General features: G+C 43.7%; 1 protein-coding gene across 1 annotated transcript; it reads right to left on the reverse strand.

Moving 5' to 3' along the window:
• Positions 1-1,002: 1,002 nt before the first annotated feature.
• On the reverse strand, positions 1,003-16,846 carry DCSTAMP (dendrocyte expressed seven transmembrane protein). The gene is made up of 4 exons (XM_075828085.1): positions 16,829-16,846; positions 10,698-11,729; positions 5,856-6,194; positions 1,003-1,056 (listed from the first exon to the last, which is right to left on the reverse strand). The coding sequence occupies exons 1-4, from the start codon at positions 16,844-16,846 to the stop codon at positions 1,003-1,005; spliced, it is 1,443 nt and encodes a 480-aa protein (XP_075684200.1).
• Between the last annotated feature and the right edge of the window lie 9,042 nt (positions 16,847-25,888).

Genomic DNA, 25,888 nt, shown 5'->3' on the forward strand with positions numbered 1-25,888 from the left:
ATGACTGCTCACACTTAATTTTAATGATGATAAACTAATCCTATAATAAAAATACTAGTTTGTCTACATATGTGGAATAATTTTTTTTTTCTAGACAATTGGTATCGTCTGGTATATTTATTTTTGAGCAGGGATATTATAGGTTTTGTGTAATGAAAAGCATAGTAGACTGTGCTTCTTAATACAGTAAAAGAACGGTATACCAAAGTATGCCACCCAAACACATGCCAAAAGGACATTTCTTTGGCATACATTATACATTAGCGCCATATTCTTTGAGAGCATCTCCCAGCGTATATGCTGGACATAAACCATAAACTTTGCATCAACATAGCCTAATGTACAACAGGATACCATATTCCCACCACACGCTGTGAGGGCATGCTGGGAGTTGTACTTTCCCAATAGCTGGAGGGTCACAGGTTGCAGACCACAAGTCTACAACTGTTTCTTCTAGAGCCAGCTATGGTAACCAATGATGGAATGCTGATCCGCCACAAGTCATTACATCTGATCCCCCCCATTAATGAGGTCGTCTCGTCAAGACAACCCTTTTTCAAATTGAAGCCTGAACTCATGATCAGCTGATATTGCTGGCGGAAATTGTGGACAGGACGGGTCTGCCAGAGCGAAAATTTCTCTTTGTTAGTGGTTCCACACTATGGCTAATAGAAGGGGGGCCTGAGTGGAGGACCTCCTTTTATCATCATATTCTTCAGGAGTCAACCCCTTTAACATACACATTCAGCTGCACTGTGGAATATATTGGCGATGTGTAAATAAAATACAATAACAATTTGTCATTGGTTGGACTGGGAGACAAAAAAAACATTTTTTTTGCCCAATTCTAGAATAATACATTTTGAATCCTTTCCAATGTTGAAAGGGTTAACCGTGCAGAATCATCTGGGTTTTAATCTGATCAATGTCATTGTAATTTCAGCAGGATATGGACAGCCTCCAGTGACTGAAGAATAAATACATGGATGACAAGAAACCAATTTACTGATTCTTGATAAAATGTTTTCTTGTGATTATTGGAAACCAGAAATCCACCTGTTGAAGACAATACATTGCATCAATTCCAATGTAAAAGTGGGACCATAGTGAATAGGTATCCAGTCTGTATGTTCTGGCCATAATAGCTATACTTTACCATGGATAGCTATTTAACTCATATTCAATAGTATTAGTGGGCAAATGGAGATGACCTAGAGTGATCTCCTATGTCCAATATATATAAGCACCTTGGGCGGAAAGTGGTTCCTCAGTGGGAATCAGTTTGCCCCAAGGGAATCTGCTTGAGCAATTTTCTAAGTTGTGGGTTCCCCAAGTGGCAAACTGATTGTTTCCCATCGTGCCCAGCAACCAACTGCTATTGGCAGGTGGACTGCTGGGCACAGGTTCATATTCATATATGACATCCACTGATGTTAATAGATGAGGTGACCCTCTGTAGCCAAGATTTTCATTTTACAAAGCTGTTAGGTTTAGTTTATTGGGGAGGTACTGGCCAGGGGACCCCTTATATTAGCTGCACATGCCCAAATAGGGCAAATAATAAGGGGTTTTCTAAAAGATCCACCAGTCTTCTAATAGTTGCATCAGATACTGATCATTATATCCACCAGTGCCTTGCATGGTAACACATCCAATAGAATGTGTAATTTACTTTTATAGAGGTTTTAATCTGGTTGGGATTAGGCTTTTTCTAAACACTTTCCTCTTTTCAAGACTTAAAGGGGTTTTCAAACACATTATCTACAGGATATGCGCTAAATGTTGGTCAGGGTTCCACCACCGGATGGGGACCTATCAGGAGAACAGGAGTTTCTGACCCATATTTGGCAATGCAAAATCACAGAGGTGGGACACCCACCTATTGGACATTTAGGCTGAATACTATGGAAATGCAATAAATGTATGCAGTCAAAATACCCTTTACGTTAGCTGAGAGATAACTGTGTGCAAAACCACAATTCACTCAATAGTTAGAAAACAATAGGATGAATGTCAATAGATACTGACAATTAAAATAAAGTGATTATGGGGAGCATTACCAAAACATTTGCTTTGTGTACCCATGGCCAATATATTATAGATATAGATGGCGTGTACTCTATATCCTCTGTCTATAAATCTAGATTTTAAGTCATCTGACTGTCGTTCAAAGAGTCTGTTGGTGGAGCAGATCCGCTTCATCCTAAGGAACTGCCCAACCGGGATGGCTCTGACAGTGGACCGCGTGTGAAAAGACGTGGCATGCAGCAAAGAATTTACTGATGTAGATTTGCGAAAAACATCAGTCTGAAGGAATCCATCACAATCAGTAAAGATTTGTATATCCAAAAAATCGATTTGTTGTTTGTGTGATTTATATGTCAACTTGATGTTGAAAGGATTCAAATTCAATTGCCGCATGAATTCCACCAGTTCACACTCAGAGCCCTGCCATATAAAAAGGACATCGTCAATATACCGGAGCCAGCACTGCACATGTTCAGCGGCCCGAGCGCCATCCCCAAGGAAAACCTGCCTCTCCCAGAGGCCGAGAAGCAGGTTTGCATAGGATGGCGCGCAGGGCGCGCCCATGGCAGTGCCCCTGGTCTGTAGATAGAAGTGATCTTTGAACACGAAAAAGTTATGAGTCAGGATATATTGAAGCAACTCCAATATAAGATCACACATTTCGCCATCCCGGTTGCTGGTCCCCAGGAAGAAGTGGACCGCATCCAAACCGTCACAATGTCGTATACATGTGTACAGAGACTCGACGTCTGCCGTAACCAAAAGCATGTCAGACTCAATTTGAATACCATCTAACCTCCCCAGGACCTCCGTCGTGTCTTTAGACACTTTACACCCCTTGAGGAAGCATACCGCGAAATGCTCGTTGGGGTTTTCCACACGTCTGTCAGGCTCTATTCACATTCTGCTATGGGTTAGACTCTTTAGTACTTGGGGAATGCATAGAAGTATCAGTCTGTGACTGATTGTTTATTGCTTAAACTGTACTTGTAGATTTGTACCAGCACTATACTGTGTCTATATTTCTATCTTTGCATACTTATGCCAGGATACGTCCTCTAGTATTTTCTTACCTATTGCTTCTTATCCACTCCCCATAACAATCTTTTGTACCTTCATATGTAACTTATCGAGCCTGCCTTTCTGTATTGGAATTTTATAGAGTCACTCTATCCAATTGTACCTTTTTAAAACATCTTGTTCTGTCTATATAACTATATGTAATAAAGTTTTTTCATGTTTTACTATATGGCTTCTATGCTACTACTTTACACCATGTAATAGAGGGGCATGCAGGCAGCAGTAAATATAGGCAATGTCTGTGAGAAAATAGAGGAATTATGGGAAACTGTAGTCATTATATGGTAATCCTGACCAGATCAAGCCCTAGCAAAATAAAAACAAAAGTGCTGCACAAAGCCGGGCAACATAGTGAAAATGAAAAATAACTACTTCTGAGCTATGGTGGCATAATCTAATGACCATTCACACATTAGGTACTTTTCAGTGTTTTTCATAAGCTCGGAAAACACCTTTAATACAAGAAAAAAACAAACATATCCCTTTGCTTAGTATGTTCAGCCTGAAAGTACCGTATTTACATCTCCAGAGCCTGGAGGCACAGAGTTTCTGACACCTTAGACTCCGCTGCCCCTGAGTAAGCCCCACCTAAGGCCCCATGCACACGAACGTGCTTTTGCGGCCTCAATTACCCGAAAATTCACGAGTGAATTACGGCCCCATTCATTTCTATGGGGCCATGCACACGACCGTAGTTTTTACGGTCCGTGCATGACCCAGGAGCCCGCACCGCAGAAAGAACGGACATGTCTTATTACGGCCGTCTTCTGCGGTCCGGGCTCTTTGAAAATAATGACCGCGGCCATGTGGCTACGGTCGTGTGCATGAGGCCTAAGTCATGTAGGGCTTTAAAATTTTTGTCTATTCCTACAAAATTGAGCAGAACATTGTTGTCAACTTCTCAGAACATCTAGCGCCCTCGTTGTCACCTCCTCTGCAGCCTTCTCCTTGTCCCTCCCTGATTGCCACTTCCTCTGCAGCCTTCCCCTTGCCCTTCCCTGGTTGACCCCCTCTCTGTAGCATTCCTCTCGTCCTTCCCTGGCTGTCCCCTCCTCTGCAGCCTTCCCTTGTCCTTCCCTGGTAGTCCCCTCCTCTGTAGCTGTCCCTACCTGGTGCACTTTCTCTGCAGCCTTCCTCCTGTCCCTCCCCTGGTTGTCGTCCCCCCCTGCAGCCTTCCCCTTACCCCTCCCTGGTTGTAAATCCTCTACAACCTTCCTCCTGTCTCTCCCTAGTAGTCCCCTCCTCTGCAGCCTTCTCCTTATCCCATCCTGGTTCTCCCCTACTCTGCAGCATTCCCCTTGCCCTTCCCTGGTTGACCCCTTCTCTGTAGTATTCCTCTTGTTCCTCCCTGCCTATCCCCTTCTCTGCAGCCTTCACTTGTCCCTCCCTAGTTGTCCCCTACTCTGAAGCCTTCCCCCTATCCCTCCCTGGTAGTCCCATCCTTGGCAGCCTTCCCCTTGCCCCTCCCTGGTTGACCCCTTCTCTGTAGCATTCCTCTCATGCCTCCCTGGCTATCCCCTCCTCTGCAGCGTTCCCTTGTCCCTCCCTGGTAGTCCCCTCCCCTGTAGCTGTCCCTCCCTGGTTGTACCTTCTCTCCAACCTTCCTCCTGTCCCTCCCTGGCAGTCCCCTTCACTGCAACATTCCCCTTACCCCCTCCCTGGTTGTACCTCCTCTACAACCTTCCTCCTGTCTCTTCTTGGTTGTCCCCTCCTCTGCAGCCTTCCCCTTACCCCTTCCTGGTTGTACATCCTCTACAACCTTCCTTCTGTCCCTCCCTGGCAGTCCCCTCCACTGCAGCCTTCCCCTTATCCTTCCGTGGTGGTACCTCCTCTACAACCTTCCTCTTGTCTCTACCTGGTTGTCCCCTGCTCTTCAGCCTTCCCCTTGCCCCTACCTGGTTGACCGCTTCTCTGTAGCATTCCTCTCGTCCCTCCCTTGCTATCCCCTTCTCTGCATCCTTCCCTTGTCCCTCCCTGGTTGTCCACTACTTTGCAGCCTTCGCCCTGTTCCTTCCTGGAAGTCCCCTCCATGGTTGACCTCTTCTCTGTAGCATTCCTCTCGTCCCTCCCTGGCTATCCCGTCCTCAGCAGCCTTCCCTTGTCCCTCCCTGATTGTTCCCTATTCTGCAGGCTTCCCCCTGTACATGCCTGGTAGTCCCCTACTCTGTAACTGTCCCTTCCTGGCTGTACCTTCTCTGCAATCTTCCTCATGTCCCACCCTGGCAGTCCCCTCCTCTGCAGTTTTCCCCCATCCCTCCCTGGTTGTCCCCTCCTCAGGAGTCTTCCCCCTTCCCTCCCTGGTTATCTCCTCCTCTGCAGTCTTCCTCTGTCACTCCCTGGTTGTCCCCTCCTCTGCAGTATTTCTCCGTCCCTGCTTGGTTGTCCTCTCCTCTGCAGTCTTCCCCTGTCCCTCCCTGGTTGTCCCCTCCTCTGCAGTCTTTCCCTGTCCCTCCCTGGTTGTCCCCTCCTCTGCAGCGTTCCCTTTGTCCCTCTCTCCCTCGTTGACCCATTCTCTGCAGTCTTCCTCGTGCACCTCTACAGGTGTCCTCCCCTCATTCCCACACTATAAGTGCCTAATTAACCTCTAAATACTCATTATTCTTCCTGTTCAGTGTAATCATATGTAAATATTCTCTTCACCAGGCGTCCGTCCCCGGAGTCCACCTATAGGTAAAGGCCTACTTTGCATATAGGTGAATACGGCCCTGGCCCTGAATATACAAAGAATAAATGCAATCTTGTCTTACCTGGGAAATAATTTTCTTGAGTTTTCCGGTTTTAGATGGTGATGAAAGTAATATCCTATCTTCCTGTATTTTCCTGTGGAGGTAAGTTACTCGCTCTTGGTCTCTGTCAGGATAGAACGCTGCTAGCACCAACAATTTTATTTGTATGAGGAAAGCAGAGGTTAAACCAAGAAAAAGTAAAACACTGATTAAAATGGCCAAAGGGATCCACGTGGCGGAAAGAGAGAGCTCCGGTTTAGGGGTGCACTGAGGTTCAAACAGATTGATGTTCAGCTTGTTGTGGTAAATATCCTCAGACCTTCTTGAATTGAATAAGTCCTCGAGTATAACCTGTGTGTGCTTTAAAAAAAGAACAATCATAATTTTTTAAAATGTATTAATAGGTCGTAACGCAATATATTATACGGATGCGGCAGAGTTGAGTTTATCATTTGACATAACTTAATATGATATAATAATCTGTTATCTTTCATTTTATATAGGACTCTAGGCAAAAACTTGTTGTATTATCACTGGTACTTATGTGGGTGCAGTATTTGGGCGCTGTATGGCAGTGTTTCTTGTGTTCTGTATGGCATTGTTATATGGGCACTTTATTGAATTGTTATTTACAAGCAACACTGCAAAATAATTTTTGTGCTGTATGGAACAAAAGTTTGGAAAATGTTATTACTGTATTGCATTATTAAACGCACACTATGTGATACTATTATTTGCATTACTGTTTGTGGACCGTATGGCACTACTATTTTCACAATGTATGGAAGTATTATGTGGGTACTGTTTGGCAGCATTATTTCATGACTTTATGTCATGATTATTTGGTCACTGTATGGAACAAATATTTTCAAAGTTTGTGGCACTATTTTTTATTTTCACATTATAAAACCCTATTGTGGGAGTGCTGTTTGGAAAACGTATATGCTTGCATGGCACTATAATTTGCAAGCTGTATGGCAGTAAATTATTTGAATAGATAGTATGGTACTTTTATTTGCATTCAGCATTACACTGTTGTTTGCACATTGTATGGCATTACTATTTGGGCATTATATGGTACTATTATTTGTATACTGGCACTAATATTTGGGCACTACAATACACTTATATTTCAGAACTATATAAGTATAATTTCAGGAAATTATGTATGATAGGCAGCAGGACAACATGTGCCTAGGACAGCACAAATAAAAACAGCCCTAGTTATCTAAAACGTATGTCCAATGCAGCCCCAAGAACATGTATTATACCCCATTCACACACTCAGGTAAATATCCATGCAGAAAAATGAACTGTGGATTCTAAAATCTGAAGCAGGTTTATTATTCCTTGCTCAAAAGCTGTGGATTAACTCCATTGAAATACAATAGGACTAATCAACATGCAGATCCTCTGACCGGCAGAAATCTGAGTGTCAGCGGTGGATTTCTGCTACAGATTTTCTGAAAAATCCATACCAGCTTTTCCTATGGCAAATCCATGATGTGTGAACATAGCCTTACACTATAGTTCTACTTCATCTGGATTACTGTGCTACATTTGACACCAAATTTTGTAAGTATGTTCCTTGCCAATAATTACTGCAAAGTCTTGATTACATTGATGTGATAAAGATTCACTGAATAAAAGTGGAAATTTAAAAGAATAGATCACTAATAACAGGATATAATAGAATACTGTCCAGTGACTTGTTTGGGACCAGAGTTCAAATCTCAGCATTAGTTTCACTTAAAGGGGCCTGGGATGTTGATGATGATGATGATGATTATAGTGCAGGAGGAACTGAGCAGATTAATATATAGTTTTGAGGCAAAATATACAGTAGAACTTGTATTTTATCTATTTAAATACCTGCTCCGTTAAGAGTCCAGTGGGCGGTTCTACTCTCTGTAACACGCCTTTTATCTAAGATCCATCCTGTCTGATGTTGTAGTCAAATATAGAAAGAACCTGGAAGTTCCACTTTTGTCTATTTTCCTGCTACATTTCGGAAAGACTGTTTCAAAAGCTCTTCCAGACTGATAAATCTGTTTTCTTTTAGATTTTTTTTTTATATCATTGATTTAAACTTTGGAATATGGCATAATATAAGTCCTTTCATGAATTGGTGTGTGAAAAATACAAAACACAATGTCACCCACTGTTTACACTGCAGAGCAGCCCATTGTGGGCGGGACTGTAATTTATGTAGTGTGATTTACAACTGTTGACAGACCTGTATGAAACGCGGATCTTGTTCTTTACCCTCAAACATATAACACATGATTAGTTTTAGTCTCATTGATGAAGAAGTAGAGCTTTAAATGTAATGTATTAAGCTTCCTTATCAGTCCTTGAACTAATAGGAGCATACCCCAATGCTATTAGCTAAGTATGCATTGTTAACCCGTTGGCAGCAGCCATTTTTCAGTTATTTATTTAAGTTTTTTCTTCTCCGCCTTCTAAAAGCCCTAACTTTATTTTTCCTTCGACATGAGGGCTATATGAGGGCCGCATGAGGGCTAAAAACTAGTTTTGTCTCGCCATATTATGAGAGCCATAACATTTATTTCTGTGCCAATGAAGCGGTGTGAGGGCTTGTTTATTGTGGGGCGAGCTGTAGTTTTTATTGGCATTATTTTTGGGTACATGCGACTTTTGAAACACTTTGCATTAAATTTTTTGGGGGCTAAGGTTTCTAAAAAACAGCAATTCTGATGTTTTATATTTATTTTAATATTTTTACAGTTTTCGTACTGCGGGTTATATATATTGTTATATTCTAATAGTTCGGACTTTTACAGACATGAAGATACTAATTTTATTCATTTTTTAGATTAATTTAAGGGAAAAATAGGAAAAGGTTTTTTTTTATCTTTTAATATTTTTTATTATTTTATACATTACTGAAAACTTTATTTAACAGTTTTCTTCGTCCCCCTAGGGAACTTGAACAAACGATCGTTTGATCGTCTGATCGATCGTTTGATCACTCGTAGAATACACTGTAATACTTATGTGTTGCAGTGCATTGTCATTTTTACTGGCTCCTGTTAAGCCCAACCCCCAGACTGCCATGACAATCATCGGTACCCCATGTTCGTGTCTTGGGGGAGCCGATGGTGTAGCAAAGGGAGCTCTCCCCCTTTCTAATGGCTTAGATGCCGATTTTGGGCATTACAGTGGGATGTATACTGTAAGATACAGCCGACACCTGCTGAGTATGGACGCAGATACTATTGAACACTATGCCAGAGTAGGGAGGTTTCTCCCTGCTCTGGCACAGGCTACAGGCCACATTCGGTACACAGCCTATCAAGCGCAGGGTCAGGATCGCTGTGCAGGCAGGCGTGATGACGTCACTGGATCATGACGGCCTATGCAAGGATCCGGTCGGCATTGAGGAGCTGCTCCGTACGTTGGGGGAACGGGCCCAGGTGAATATATTGGGCTGTATAGCACTGTCTAGGGGGGGGGCTGTGTAGCCTTGTCTACAGGGTGGAGGAATGTAATGTATGGCACTTTCTACAGGGGCTACAGGGGGCTGTATGGAACTGTCTACAGGGGGGCTGTATATCACGGTCTACGGGGGGCCTGTATATCCCTGTCTACAGGGGGGCTGTATAGCCCTGTCTACAGGGGGGCTGTATAGCACTGTCTACATGGGGAGCTGTATGGCACAATCTACAGGAAGGGGCTGTATGGCACTATCTACAAGGGGGGGGCTATGAGTGGCACCCAGGGGAAGGGGGCCCAGTCAAAAATTTGCTATGGTGCCCAGTATTTCCTAGTTATGCCCATGGCTCCAGGGCATTTATCCCTTTTGCCCTCCCTATAATCCAGCGCCGATCTCTGTCTGACAAAATACCTTGAGGAGTGATGTCCAAAAAAAAACCTCCCATGTTCCCATATGCCCTTTTATTGCATATTTGTCACTGAATGGTTTCTGAACCTTAAATCCTTCCAGCACCGCTACGTACATTTACAGCATAAGCGAGAAGTACCTCCCACACTGTACTATAAATGTACGTCAAGGTTGGTCTCGGGGGCACAGAAGCTGTGCCTGTGTCATCAGCTCCCTAGATGTCAGCTGTAATATACTGCTGCAATAGCCCAAGTTGGGGATAGCTTTGTTAAGACCAGTTGTACACACAGTTGATGTTTTGCCTTTTCATAGGTTTTTTTTGCGTTTGTTCTTGAGCGTTTGCTCTTGAGGTCAGCGAGTGATCCGAGCTATCCTCCCTCATCGTTTGTCATAAAAGTTAATTATGGAACAAACTTATTAAGAGGTTTGCACTTTTTTTCCACCCACAAACAGCTCCACTCACATCGATAGGGATGAGCTGCAAAACCAGACACAGCCTATAAACAAGTCGTGCTGTTTCTAGAAAAAAACAAAAACAAACAGACCCTTCAAATGGCTTGTTCCAAGTCAGAGAGATGGTCCAAAGTTAGACCCTGATTGGTGTTATGTTCTAAAAGGTCTCTATGATATAAAAAGATTTTAAAAGCGGAAAACCTCCTTCAATACTTAGGTTACGTACAGAGGAATAACATCAGTTAAACTAAATTCACACCGCGTTTGGTGGTTATGTTCGGTGGCACCATTTAAAACGGTCCCACCAAACATGGTCAGACATATGCATCTGAAGACAAAACAGTTGCATACATATAACATTGACTGCCATAAAAAAAACACCTATACCACATGGTATATGTTTTTAGTTTGACCAAGTCTATGGGCATTTCGACATATACGTCAGTTGAATTCCCCAACATATACCCCGACTGACATATGCTGTACCCTGTGGTGGACATTTCATTGCAGAAATTTCTAGAACTACAAGCCCTTTGAGTACTTACTGCGTATGACAACGTTATTGGAACTTCAACTGGGTGTAGACTGTTCAGATTTTTGCTTATTGTAAGAATCAGCCAGTAAAGCATAAAATCCAGAACTGAAATCAATGTCCAGATAAAAATATGAGTCATCATCGGGATCAAAAACATCAAAATTTTTTGCTTCTGTTTTTGTGAGGTTTTCAGACTTGGAATTGTGATGTAGACATCTCGTTCTCTTTTGTTTAGTGGAAGAACACACAACACGTTTCCCAGCCTCCGGCTTTCATCATACTCCATAAAACCTTTTGTAATATACACATTTCTATACTTTGCATTGTTTTGGGACAGAAATTTTTTAAAAAATATTATGGATCCAATTAAAATGATGGAAACTCCAATTAAGAGAAAAGCTACACGTCCGACTGAAGTTATAATATCCAGCTGTGCGGATATGTTGGATGATAAATCTTGAATCTGTTGTTTCGTTTCATTGAGTGCAGTTTTCAGTTTATCATCGGAGATCTTTACATGGCAATGGAAATTGTCAGTCAGTTTCACAATGTTTTGTAAGGGGTTAAAAAATTGGAGCTTTGCATGTTGATATATTGTGTACAAGGCCCTTATGTAATAATCAAAGGGCATTACTTTTAACAATATACATTTGGCCTCCAGGTTGCAGATGATACAATCGCCCAGGACTTTCAAATTTCCTAATATATTTTTCACGTTATTAAACACAACAATACTGGTTCCTATGGCGATGAGCACTTTTCGTCCTTCTCTCATGCCACAACACAAGAGGAAGAGAAGACCGGTACAACGCACTGACTTGAAAGCAAAGGCGAGGACTGATATGATCATCCCAAGCAAGATGGATATGATTAAGTTGACCATCCCAAGACCTACCTTCGACAAGACAAAAACAAGAATCAAACAACTGCTTATCATTATCCCAAAAAAACAGCAAAGGAATGCGAATAGAATTCTGTTCTTCCATCCATCTACTTTTCCCGAGACAAATAACTTCTTGCAATAGGAGAGCAGGTCAAGTATCTTGATGGCTATCATCACTGAGCTGTAGAAGTCACGGATGGTCAGGACAGCTTCGTGGAAAATTTTGCAAAAATGTTCTTCAAGGTCAAGAATTTTCTACAGAAATGAAGAAAAAATTGAGATTGAGTTCTGTCAATTCAAGTGTCAGTTTGAGACTTGGTGCATTCGTGTAATCCAAGCTGAGAATTGTGGTCAATAGTCAGGAGTGAATCATTGTGAAATTCTCACATATCACTGGCATTATTAATGGGAAGTTCCTTATTGTTAAAAAAAAAAAAAAGAGAAATACAAATGTCATCTTCACGTATTTTAACTAAAATTCCCACTCACAACTACTATAAAAGCAGGGAATTAATAATAATATTATTAATGCTGATGATAGACAATGTGATGTCTATTATGTTGGTAGACCCTAAGCCATGGTGTGCGAGAAACATAGAAAGGACGCAGTGATTCTCTATTGTTTTCCCTGAGATAAGGGGTGCTAGGTGTATCTAGCAGCCACTTATCTATGCCCCTGCACCTAATATCTATAATCACCCAAGTCACACATGCTTGTAAATGGGCCATCAGAAATGTTAATATTGATTCACAGATCTTCTGACCAATAATTATTGCCCACTTGAGGGTAACTTTAGACATAAGTTAATTGTTACCTGAATAAATATTTTGGAAAATATGTATTAAAGTCACACTGCAGTTGTAGTACACAATGAATGGAAATTTGTTACAATGGGAGTAGGGACACATAAAACATAAATGGGCAGATTTATTATTTAAGAGACGCATGACTTAATAAATCAGTCGCATTTTTCTGCTGGCCTGTGCCATCCACCCCCCTCCCCCGCATCGCACATAAAATTAGAAAAAATATATGCTCACCTCGGCACTCCTCTTTGTTTCTCCCTAACGGGTCCCTGAAGGCTTTCACTACAAGGCACGGCTGATACAAGGTTCTGACGCCGAGCAGCATCAGGGCCTTATATGCGAAGAAGCACTCAATGTGATGCGTCACATACAATGCTCTGACACTGCGCCATGCTGTGGAAGCCCGAGGGGACCTGGTGGGGACAAGTGGACCGGTGAGGTAAGTATACTTAATTTCCATATTTTTTTATTTCTTTAGTCTGGGAGGGTAGTATGATTTTGGGGGAACAAGGCACAGGGCCCGACACGGGTCTCTATCTTGCTACACCCTACAGAGCTATATCTACTCCAGCTTTCTGCTATATTTTCCCTTGGTTGCACTTGATGGACATATGTCTTTTTGCAACTGTACTAACTTTGTAACTATGTAATTTATGGCAATTTTCTGCCTTAATCATAATAAATTTATCGGGCAGTGGTGGCCCCGTTAGCAAACCACGCCCCTTTTTCCAAATTTTACCGCAAACTGCGACTTTTGCTCCTTATTTGCAATGATTCTAAAGCAGAAAACTGGCGTAGAAAGGATGATAAATTCCCCCCATAAAGACATCGGATTGTGGTAAATATAGAGTATTCCAATTGTACAACATAGCATATTATCTGGGGTTGAATGAACATGCTGGCCCACATTTACTAATGCCGTCTAGGAGGGTCTAGACCAGGATGGCCGCAAAATACACCAAGTTTATCCCAGTGGTCAGGGCCGATTCAAGTTTTTCTGCTGCCTGAGGTGAAAATTGAAATAGCCCAGATCTTGATTGACATCCCCCTGGCTGTTCTACATCACTACCAGCCTCCTCCAACTCTTGTGGATGCACCATTGCCTTGTACTCCCCTGGCATGTGCAGTGATGAAATGATGTAGAACAGCCAGGAATATTTCAATCAAGCATGGAAAGGTGGGTTTGGAGGCAGGACGATGTGACTCTTCAGGATAGCCCCATGAACCTTTAATGAGTAATTAGCATATAGTGTGCACCGGTTTAAAAGTTGATTTGATAGATTTTGCTGCATCTGAAAAAAACATACAAGGGAATATTTGGAAATATCGTCAGGTCATGTATTACTGCATGGTGGCAGTTCAAAGGGTTAGAAGTACCTGACAGGTAGACAATGAATTGTAACAATTCCATCTGCCCTGCAATTTTGTTATTATAAATATATCCTATATAATTACAGCACCAGAACCAAACTCATACATAAATACAATACCAGACCCAAGCTCAGTACATAAATACAGTATCGAAACCATGCTCAGTACATACATATAACACTAGTACCAAGCTCAGTACATAAATAGAACACTAGAACCAAGCTCAGTACATATATACAGCACCGACACAAATACAGTTCAGTACAGAGATCTTTTACAAATTTAGTGCAACCCCTGCCGTAAGGATATCCTGGGAGTTTCACAAAAAGAAAAATCATACTACCCACCATCTCGCTGTAGATCATACACAGTACTACAGTACTGATTAGAGGCAGAATAAACATTTACATTGAGTGACTCACATGCACGTCTTCTCAGCTTCTAGTCAGTCTTTTTCCATTTTCTTCTCCATCCGGTCCAGACCTCTGATGACTTATCCTGGCCATGGGCAATTTCTGCAATCTGGGACTCAGCTTCTTACTTTTCAAACTTTTCCGCACCTATAAACGAAGATAAAATTCTCATAGTGCCACATACTATTCTTTAAATATAATAGTGCCACACACTGTACCTCTAAATATAATAGCACCATACACTGTGTTCCTGATTACAATAGCACCATACACTGTGTACCACACACACAGTGCCCCCTGTAGATAGTGCCCCTCATAGAGTCCCACATAGATAGTGCCCATCATAGAACCCCCTGTAGACAGTACCCCATATAGAGCCCCCTGTACACAGTGCCCATAGATCCCCCTGTAGATAGTGGCCCCATAGATCTGCCTGTAGACAGTGGCCCCAGATCCCCTTGTAGATAGTAGCCACATGGATTCCCCTGCAGATAGTGGCCCCATAGATCCCCCTGTAGATAGTGCCTCACATAGTCCCCTGTAGATAGTGTCCCACATATAGCCCCTTATAGATAGAGCCCCACCTGTAGATAGTGTCACAGTCACTCACACTGTTAACTGAAAAAAAACAAAAAACTTTACATACTCACCTTATCCCATTCCCACGCTGGTCTCTTCTGACCAAGTCTGCTGGAGCTGAACGATGCAAGCGTCGCGATTACGTGATCACACCGCTTGCGTTATAGACAGGCGCTGAGTGGCAAGGCAAGGCACATCTTTTCCATGCCATTCAGTGCCTTTCAATGATGCAAGAGGCGGGATAACCTCATTGCGCCGCTTGCATTATTGATAGGCGCTGAATTGCAGGGACGCATATACAATTCAGATACAGATCCTATGGACGCAGATACAATTATAGTGCAGGAGGGGGTGGTGGCGGTTGGCTTCAGTGACGCCGCCGCCTGAGGCGAGACGCTCACCTTGATTTATGGATAGTGCGGCCCTGCAAGGGGTGCATGCTGCATGATAATTTTGGCGGATCTTCAATAACCTCTTAGACACTTTTCTGTTCCGTATACCACTTTTGATTTGGCTTATTTTTCACCAGAATTTTGTGCCAATTTTTTGCACACGTTTGCACATTTTACGCCATGCCTTTCCCAACAAGCGACGCCTCTTTCCTTCTAGACAATGCCCCCCTTTAGGAACACTTTTTAAAAGTGATTTTAGCGAGGTGCAAACATCCAAATTTTGTCAAACTGGCACATTTTTCGACACTTTCTAGACCAGGACTGTATCATCCATGGCCGTGGGCCATCGGGTTTACTCACCTCCCGACGCCCGCAGCCATGGATCAGTGAGCGCTGATATCTCTGTCGGCTCCCATCTCTACCCTTACCAAGAAGGGTGTGAACGCCAAGGTGTGGACTCCAGAGGCAGAGTCCGCATTTATTAGCCTCAAGAAAGCCTTCACTTCAGCCTCGATCCTCCATCATCCAGACGTATCTTGGCAGTTCTCATTGGAGGTGGACACTTCTTCTGTTGGCGCAGGTGCACTTCTGTTCCAGAGAGGTTCCAAAGGAAAGGTAGTAATGTGCGGCTATTACTCGAGACTTTTTTCTTCTGCAGAGTGCAATTACTCTATTGGGGATGGGGAGCTACTGGCCATCAAATTGGCTCTGGAGGAGTGGAGACATCTTCGAGAGGACGCAGCTCATCCCATCTTGATCTACACCAACCACAAGAACCTCAGCTATCTCCAGTCCACTCAACGACTAAATCCCCGTCAAGTCAGGTGGTCGCTGTTCTTCACCCGTTTCCAATTCGTGCTCCACTACCGTCCCGCTGACGAGAATGTGAGGGCCGATGCCCTGTCTAGGTCATTTGAGACGGATGACTCGGTGGAGCCCCTTCAAAGTATCATAGACCCGTCCTGCATTGTCACTGCCAATCCTTTGCAGGTTAGAGACATCCCTCCGGGGAAGACTTTTGTTCGGTTGGCAGACAGGAGAAGAATTCTCTGCTGGGGACACAGCTCTAAACTGGCTGGGCACGCTGGTGTTCGTAAGACACGGGACCTGATTGCTCGTCTCCTGGTGGCCCACGCTACCCAAATATGTTGTGGACATTGTCTCTTCCTGCACGGTGTGTTCTTCTAACAAGGTTACTCACTGCAGGCATGCCTGCCTGCTCTAACCTCTGCCTGTACCCAATGCCCCCTGGCAGAACATTGCGATGGACTTTGTCACAGAACTTCCTCCCTCAGCAGGATGCAAAACTGTCTGGGTGGTGGTGGACCGGTTCTCGGAAATGGCACATTTTATCCCACTGACCGGCCTACCTTCTGCTCCCCGGCTGACGAGTCTCTTCATTCAGCACATCTTCCGCTTGCATGGCTTGCCCCTTCACATTGTGTCCGATTGGGGGTTTCAATTTCCCTCAAAGTTCTGGAGAGCCCTCTGTGAACTCCTGGATGTCAGATTGGACTTTTCCTCAGCCTATCACCCCCAGTTCAATGGGCAAGTCGAGAGGATCAATCAGATCATGGAGAATCATCTCCACCACTTCATCTCTTTGCAGCGTGATAACTGGGTACAGCTTCTTCCATGGGCCGAGTTCTCGTATAACAGCCACACAAGCGAGTCCACCACTTCCACTCCGTTTTACATTGTGTACAGTCAACATCCTAGAGTCCCTCTTCCTGTGTCGACTACTTCTCAGGTACCCGCTGCTGACTCTGCATTTGGAGACTTTCTTCAAATCTGGCAACAGACCCGGTTCTCTATTTTGCTGACAGTCGATCGCATGAAGCGAAAAAGCGGATACAAAGAAAAGAGAGCCGCCTCAGTATCTTCCAGGTACCAAAGTCTGGCTGTCCTCATGCAACATTCGTTTGAAGGTGCCTTCATACAAGTTTGCTCCCAGGTTCCTCGGTCCTTTTGAGATTCTGCAACAGATAAACCCTGTCTCCTATAAGCTGCGGCTGCCTCCTACACTCAGAATCCCCAACTCCTTTCATGTGTCCCTCCTGAAACCAGTGGTCCTGAACCGCTGCAGTAAGACTTCTAGTTCCACAGTTGCTCCCAGCGGTTCTTCTGATGTGTTTGCGGTGAGGGAGATCCTGGACTGCAAATGGGTAGGAAGAAGGACTTTCTATTTGGTGGACTGGAGAGGGTGTGGTTCTGAGGAGAGGTCCTGGGAGCCAGAAGAGAACCTCAGTGCCCCTGCTCTCATTAAGAAATTTCTCTCTCGCTCTGGTCCCAAGAAGAGGGGTGTAAGAGGGGGGATAGCGTCCATGGCTGCGGACCGTCGGGTTTACTCACCTCCCGACGCCCGCTGCCATGGATCAGTGAGCGCTGGCTCGCATCTCCTTCCTAGGAGACGACAGCGCTCACTTCCGCACCGGTCCACTGTGTCTCGTAGGGTGCGCGCGCATGCTCGTGCCCGGTCTTAAAGGGACTGCGTGCGCACATGTGAACAATTCTCATCAACTACACATGATTCCTGGACTATAAGGGCCCTGCCCTTCTGATCCTTGCCTGAGCAAGGTATCCCAAGTCTGTCTTGCAAATGGTGCCTTAGTGTTTTCCCGTTCCAGTTGTTACCCGTGCCCTATTACCCATATCCTGTATCCTGTGCTGTGTTCTCGTTTCTGAGCCTCTTAGTGTTGGAGTCGTGCCCTACTGCACCTGCCGTCGTTTGCCATGTCCAGTGTCTTCTGCCACGTTGTGTCTTTTGCCATGTCCAGTGTTTTTTGCCACGTCCAGTGTCGTCTGCCACGTCTAGTACTGTCCGCCACGTCTGGCGCAACCTGCTGCACTTACCTCCATCTGTGCTGAAGCCACAACCACTGTCTGGACTAGTTCAGGTACCCGTGTTTTACAAACTGCTATAAACTTTTGTATAGACTGTGACTAGGCCAGCTGCCTCTCCGCTACGGCGGAGCAGCCTAGTGGGTCCACATAGCCTGTGATCGTGACAAGGACACAGTAGTATATCTGCCCTATTATAGATCAGAGCGATTCAGTACTTACCATAATAGAAATAGGTACCCAGGCAGGATTGTCATACTCCGTACCTGTGAGCTCAAGCTGACATCATGATAAAAGCGTTATGGGCCGCGGACGATGGGTGACCTATAGTGACTCTACTGTGAATAGCTGCCCCTCCCCAGCCTCTCCACTGGTACTCAGGTCTCTCAAGTCGCAATGATTGACAGGGTGGATTCTCTGCCTCTTATTCCTATGCACTATTGTTTACCATAAATAATATACTATAAGTGCAAAAAAATCCGCTTAAATCGTAAATCACCTCCGCAACATTTTCAGCTTGCTGCAATCTTCCTCCTTGTGTTAGTACCTAAGTGTTACTGTGTCTCGTATCTGTCATGCAATTTCCATTCATTTTATTTAACTGTGAATATTTCAGAGGCTATAAACACATTTACTTAGACTCTATACATTAAACACAACAACACAAAACCTCTATTGTGTGCATCAACCATTCATGCAATGTAAATATATATAATCTAATGGAACATGAAGTTTCTACAGGAAATGCATGCCTGAAAATACAATTATATGAACTATACATACAATTGTGCACACTCTACCTGGAAATATAGCCGGTGTGGAAAGCTGAAGGGTAGGGGGAAATACAGCCTCTAACATACAGCGAGCCACAACAACTGCGGTATTAGGGCAGCATAGCACCCTCTGGTGGCCACAACTATACTTCTCAAATATACTTTTTTATGCAGAACATAATTGCAACAAAAATAAATGTGTTCACAGAGTTGATCAAATGACGAAAATTATAGATTTATTTATAGCCAATACATAATTAATCAAATATTTTTTTTACCTATTTTGTGATACAATCATTTTATTTGGGGTTTTTATTGCATTATCTTGTATTAAGTGTTCTCCTTCCAGTCCAAGATGTCTTAAGCTGAAGTGGACAGAGATCAAACTGCTGGCTGTTTATATAATTACAGTTATTTCCAGAATTATTTGGACAGTGACACAATCTTCATGATTTGGGCTCTGCTGCCACCACATTGGATTTGAAATGAAACAACTGAGATACAATTGAAGTTTAGACTTTCAGGTTTAATTCAAGGGGTTAAACAAAAATATCCTGTGAAATGTTTAGGAATTGCAACCATTTTTCTACACAGCCGCCTCATTTCAGGGGCTCAAAAGTAATTGGACAAATTAACATTACCAGAAATAAAATGTTTTTTTTTAATACTTTGTAGAGAATCCTTTGCAGGCAATGACGGCCTGAAGTCTGGACCCCATAGACATCACCAAGCGCTGGGTTTCCTCCTTTGTTATGCTTTGCCCGGCCTTTAGTGCAGCGTCTTCAGTTGTTGCTTGTTTGTGGGTCTTTCTGCCTTAAGTTTTGTCTTAAGCAAGTGAAATGCAGCTCGATCGGGTTGAGATCTGGTGATTGACTTGGCCATTGCAGAATATTCCACATTTTTACCTCAAAAAACTCCTGGGTTGCTTTCTCAGTATGTTTTGGGTCATTGTCCATCTGTACTGTGAAGTGACGTCCAATCAACCATGCTGCATTTGGTTGAATCTGAGCAGAAAGTAAATCCCTGAACACTTCAGAATTCATCCGGCTGCTTCTGTCTTCAGTCCCATCATCAATAAACACCAGTGACCCAGTGCCTTTGGCAGCCATGCATGCCCATGCCACCACACCGGCTCCACCATGCCATCACACTGCCCCCACCATGCCATCAAACTGCCACCACCATGTTTTACAGAGGATGTGGTGTGCTTCGGATCATGAGCCGGTCCAAACCTTCTCCATACTTTCTTGCTCCCTTCATTCTGCTACAGGTTGATCTTCGTTTCATCTGTCCAAAGAATGCTGTTCCAGAACTGGACGGCTTCTTTAGATGTTGTTTGGCAAAGTCTAATCTGGCCTTTCTATTTTTTAGGCTGATTAATGGTTTGCACCTTGTGGTGAACCTCTGTATTTGCTCTCATGAAGTCTTCTCTTTATGGTAGACTTAGACTGATACACCTACATCCAGGAGAGTGTTCTTCACTTGGGTAGATGTTGTGAAGGGGTTTTTCTTCACCATGGAAAGGATTCTGTGATCATCCACCACTGTTGCCTTCCGTGGGTGTCCAGGCCTTTTGGAGTTCACGAGATTACCAGTGCGCTCTTTTTTTTCAAGAATGTACCAAACTATTGATTTGGCCACTCCTACCATTTGTGCTATCTCTCTGATGGATTTCTTCATTTTTTTCAGCCTAACGATGGTCTGTTTCACTTGCATTGAGAGCTCCTTTGACCTCATGTTGTGGGTTCCCAGCAACAGCTTCCAAATGCAAATGCCACACCTGGAATCAACTCCAGACCTTTTACCTGCTGAATTGATGATGGATTAACAAGGAAATAACCCATGCAGCCAATTAAATAGCTTTTGAGATAATTGTCCAATTACTTTTGGTCCCTTGAAAAAGCAGCAGCTGCATATTAAAGAGCTGTAATTCCTAAACCCTTCCTCAAATTAGGATGTGAATATCCTCAAATTAAAGCTGAGAGTCTGCACTTTAAACCCATATTGATTATATAGCTGTATATTCAATATGTTTGGATAAACAGATAAAATGCCAAAACTTGAGTCACTGTCCAAATAATTCCGGACCTAACTGTATAATCACAGCAGCAGAAGAGTAGTGTGCTGAGTTTGCGGGAGGCATTGGCCTGTCCTGCATGTGACTAGTACAGTGGTTATGACAAGAGGAAGAGGATGACCGGGAGTTGGCTCATGGAAGGCAGAAGGACGTTGTGGTTGGAATTATAAATTCTACTTGTAGAGCATAGAAATATTCTGGCTCCTTATTTATAGCTTGGGACACTTTGCCTTATATAGTCACGTTTGTTTTTTCTGGAAAATAATGTCTTACGTTGACCACAATATGAAAGTTTTCTGTTAATATAGGGGTCTCATTTATAGACTAGGACAGATAATGGCTGGAAAGAGCATCTGTTCCACTTTTTGGGTATCCGGTATATCCATAAATTACACTAATGGCTCATTGATGGAAACTGTGTAAGGGTATGTGCACACGATGAGAGGCTTTTACGTCTGAAATGACAGACTCTTTTCAAGGAGAAAACAGCTGCCTCGTTTCAGCCGTAATTCCTCCTCCTCGCATTTTGCGAGACTTCTCTGACAGCCGTAAATTTTGAGCTGTGCTTCATTGAGTTCAATGAAGAACGGCTCAAATTACGTCTGAAAGAAGTGTCCTGCATATAATGTGTATAAGTGTCCTGCACTTCTTTTGACGAGGCTGTATTTTTACGCGTCGTCGTTTGACAGCTGTCAAACGACGACGCGTAAATGACAGGTTGTCTATGAATGGGCAGATGTTTGCCGACGTATTGTAGCCCTATTTTCAGACGTAAAACGAGGCATAATACGCTTCGTTTACGTCTGAAAATAGGTTGTGTGAACCCAGCCTTATGCTTAATTTCTCCTGTGGTGGCACTGCAGAATTCTCTCACAGTTTACAGGTGATCGCTGGGGACAACCTTTAATCTGCTTAACATCTGGGGACCCTTGTAACAAAAAAGGGAGAGTGTAAAGCAGATAAGTTCTTTAGGTATGTGGCATTCACTGACTCCTCCAGACAGGTGGCAATGTTTGAATGACTTACAGAGAATGGCAGCACAAGATCAGCAGGTCTTCTGCATCGCTGTGAGGCTGGATGCTCTGATTGGACAGTGTCACAGCAGGAGATAATGCCTACTGAGGATGGATGAGGTCTCCCCCTATCTGTACCGTTACTCACAATTAGCATATTTGGCACCAAAATGAACTGGGGGTTGTAGCAGGACAGTGGGGGGGGGGGGGGCTAAAAAAAAATGTTTACAGCGCTGGAATCGGGAAGACGCCGGGAATAAGGGGCGTTATGTGGTTTAAAAGGGAAAACCCATGACAGGTCTTTTTTAAATGCATCATTCTCATTTTTCAGAAATTCCTGATGACGGCCCTGTGCATGTGGGCTAATACCACAAGACGTGGCCTTTTCTGTGTATCCCATGATTAATTTCTCAGATATGAGTCATCACTGCGTTTAATAAAATGTAAGGCCTCATTCACACGGCAGGGTTTCCCGGCCGGGTGCCGGCCGTTCATAAATCGGCCGGCACCCGGCTGCATTAGGAATAATACACCCCTAATGGGGCTATTCACACAACCGATTTTTTGACGGCCGGGAAAACCGGCCGTCAAAAAATAGGACATGCTCTATCTTCGCCCGGGTACCCGGCCGCCCGGCTCCCATAGAAGTCTATGGGGCCGGGTAATACACGGCCATCACCGGGATGTGTCCCGAGTGATGGCCGGGTTTTCCGGAGCTTGCGCTCTATCTCCTCCTCCTCACAGCGCAGAGTGCATGTGAGGAGGAGGAGTTGATGCCATTCTGACGAATGGCATCGCTGTACACTGTGTGGCAGGGCCGGGGTGTACAGCAGGTGGAAGGGAGCGCTGCGCTGGCTCCCTTCCCCTGCTTGTTTTAAAAGCACCCTGGCCTGGCGACACCTTCGATTTGGGCGTGTTTTCGTGGATTCCGCTCATGGACAGAGCGCTTGATGTCTCTGTCCATATCTGGGCAGTGACATCAGGGGAAACTCCTGAAGCGGAATCCCCGAACACATGGGGATTCCCCTTCAGGAGTTGCCGCTGATGTCACTGTCCGGATCTGCCCGGCCCGGCACGGATGCAAAACTTAATGCAAACCGGCCGGGCAAAATGGCCGATTTTACCGGCCGACACTCGAGCTCGGGAACGACCCGGTCGTGTGAATCCCGCCTAATATAGAGAAAATCAATCTCTAATATGGGAGAAAAGAAAGACTGCCATTATAACTCTAGGCTGGGGTTATACATCAATATTTGGTTGCACGAGTGGTGGGGCAATAATGGGATTGCTGAAAGTGAACTTTATAGTTCCCTACACCGCCAACCTTGAGACCTTTGGGAAAAAAAAGTCTGTCCCATAGGGAAGCATTAAGGATTGTATTGTAATCTTATGATTTTACTGTGTTGCTTGTCATGTACAGTAGCTCTGACCTTACAGAGAGACTCCAAAGATCACAACTTCAGCTAAGTTTACCTAAACGAATATTTGTAGTGTACAGTATGCCTAGCATAGACCCACATAGCATTGTACCCTCCATGACCATGGCATTAAAAGTAGTTTGTAGCAGGGAAATAGAGGGTAGGAGGAAACCTCCAGCTCACCAGCGCCACGTTCTTGTGTTCGGATTTCGCCAGGATCTCCGCGACGGCACACGGTAGGTAATGTAGACAAAAGAAAAAGATGATCCAGCGACAAATAGTAAGTGTGGGAAAACAAGGTTTCCACTTTATTGGAATATAGGTAAAAAAGTATGACGAACACCAGAAAAATGACAAGGTGATTTTGAGATGGCAAATAGATATAAGCCTACGCGTTTCGAGCACTGGCTGTGCTCTTATTCATGGCTAGTTCAAGTCATTTTTCTGGTGTTCGTCATACTTTTTTACCTATATTCCAATAAAGTGGAAACCTTGTTTTCCCACACTTACTATTTGTCGCTGGATCATCTTTTTCTTTTGTCTACATGGCATTAAAACACGAGGCTCTCTATCTACAGTACACTTCATGATGTTACTCATTTGCTGCCAGTTCATATTTTTATTTCCCATAGACAAAAATTTATTTGCAAATCATTTTTTTATTGACTAAATGGTTTTAATGGCACAACTAAGCAAATAGTTTTATTAAAAATGTCCTTCTGTTTTGTGTATGCAGCTCCTATGTAGACCTATGTGTCTCCGTGATTACTGATTAAAAAACACCCAACATGTTACTCTCTTCCTTTTCCCAAACTTAAGACAAAAGAAAAAGATAGACAAAGGCCGGCATATGAGCTATGCTATACAGACTTGAGTTGACTCCTATTTTCTGTAATGTTAAGGTTTTATGCATATGGACTTTCTATCATCAGGGTGGACATAGTTTGGCTTGCGCCCCTTTTGGGTGGCAAATCCCCAAAGCCATGATAAACGAGTGTCCAAGATTCACTGAGATAGTCCTTAAAATCTTGGCGTTGTCCCATAATGTCGCACATCTGCGCTAAGAGAATGCTTCTGCCAGACTGAACTTCTATCAGCAGAAGAGAGAGCAGTGCAGGACCGTGGGGGAGAAATGTGTTGCAATATGGGACACTGTGTTTGCTACATTTGTCTGGGCACAGCTATAGCTGTAACTATTCCGCGGGAACTGCTATGTGATCATTCTGTGTTGTGGGCACAATCTTCTGAGCAATTCTGCATTGATGCCATCATTGCCCTGGTAATTCTTTCTGGCCCGCTCTACCGTACAAACAGTGCAATAATGGATTACTCTAATGTGGTACCAGTGTGTAGGTACTATAGCTTGAGAAAGTCTGCTGTAGGGCTTCAATAAGTAACAATTCAGGGCGTCGTTGGTGTCTCATGGTCTGGGCACTTTGAGAACACGAGACTATCATGAGCTGACAACCAAGGTAATAAGGGTCAGAGCATACATCTGGCAATTTGCTGCCATCATTAAGGCTCCTGAACGGCAGCTAGCCAATATTGTGGCTTCTGAAAGGCAGTGAGCCAGCCACCTTGTTCTATTGTTCCTCCTCACAAAATCTAACTAAGGGACTAGCACAAGTTCAATGCAAAGTCAGGTTTCATTTTTCATTAAAAAAAAACCTCAAAAACCTTCTTCTCAGTACTTAACTCCCAAAGGCTCATCTATTGTATTTTAAAGTGGCTCGCAACCTGTAAAGGGTTAGACCCCATAATAATCATTCTCACCCACATGACTATTGTCACGCATACACTCAAGCAGTAATCTCTTTAATCCTACAGTATAATCCCTCTAAAAGTCCTTTTACAACGGCCGATTTTGGCCAGGAAAACGAGCGGCGATGAACTAGACAGCTCGTTGATCGGCGCTCGTTTGCTCCTTTCACAGGGAGCTATGTATGAAGACGAGCGTTTGTTACTATGATCGCTCGTCCCCATACATTTCTAACATATAGTCTGCACATCTCCCTGTGTAAACAACAACGATAATATTTTTGGATGCAGAAACAATACGATCAGCCGATGCTCGTTCATCGGCTGATCGTTGCCCCGTTTACACAGGGCAATGATTGGGGACAAACGTTCTGTGAAAGCTCATTTGCCTGTTGATTGGCCCTTGTAAAAAGGCCCTAAAGCCGGTTTCCAATGTCCATAATACAGATGCAATTTAAAGTTCAAATTGTAGCTGCAACATCTGGTCCTTTCCCCTGCGGTTCTGCAGAACGGAATTTAGATCATGGTCTTTACAGATAAAATGCTTCTAGGGAAGAATACCTCCATACATATAGCATCTGATAGACCACGCCTCAATTTATGAGATCTGAGGGATACGGAGGTACAATAAAGGCCCCAGGCATGTAAATGTGAACCTTATTATGGCCCAGTACAAAATGGAGCATGAGTCCTAAGCAACCTGTATGGCCGCACACAGAGCTCCTGTGGCTCCCTACTACAGAGCTGTAGGCACTCCATATTCCTCTGTATGGTGCCTACATACGGTACTGTATTATGGAGATATTCTAGGGAAGAATACCCAAGTAATACTGCCACTAATAGAAATTGCCACGATTTTCATACAGAATCAGGTAA

This window comes from Rhinoderma darwinii, chromosome 5, assembly GCF_050947455.1.
Source record: "Rhinoderma darwinii isolate aRhiDar2 chromosome 5, aRhiDar2.hap1, whole genome shotgun sequence".
NCBI lineage: Eukaryota > Metazoa > Chordata > Amphibia > Anura > Rhinodermatidae > Rhinoderma > Rhinoderma darwinii.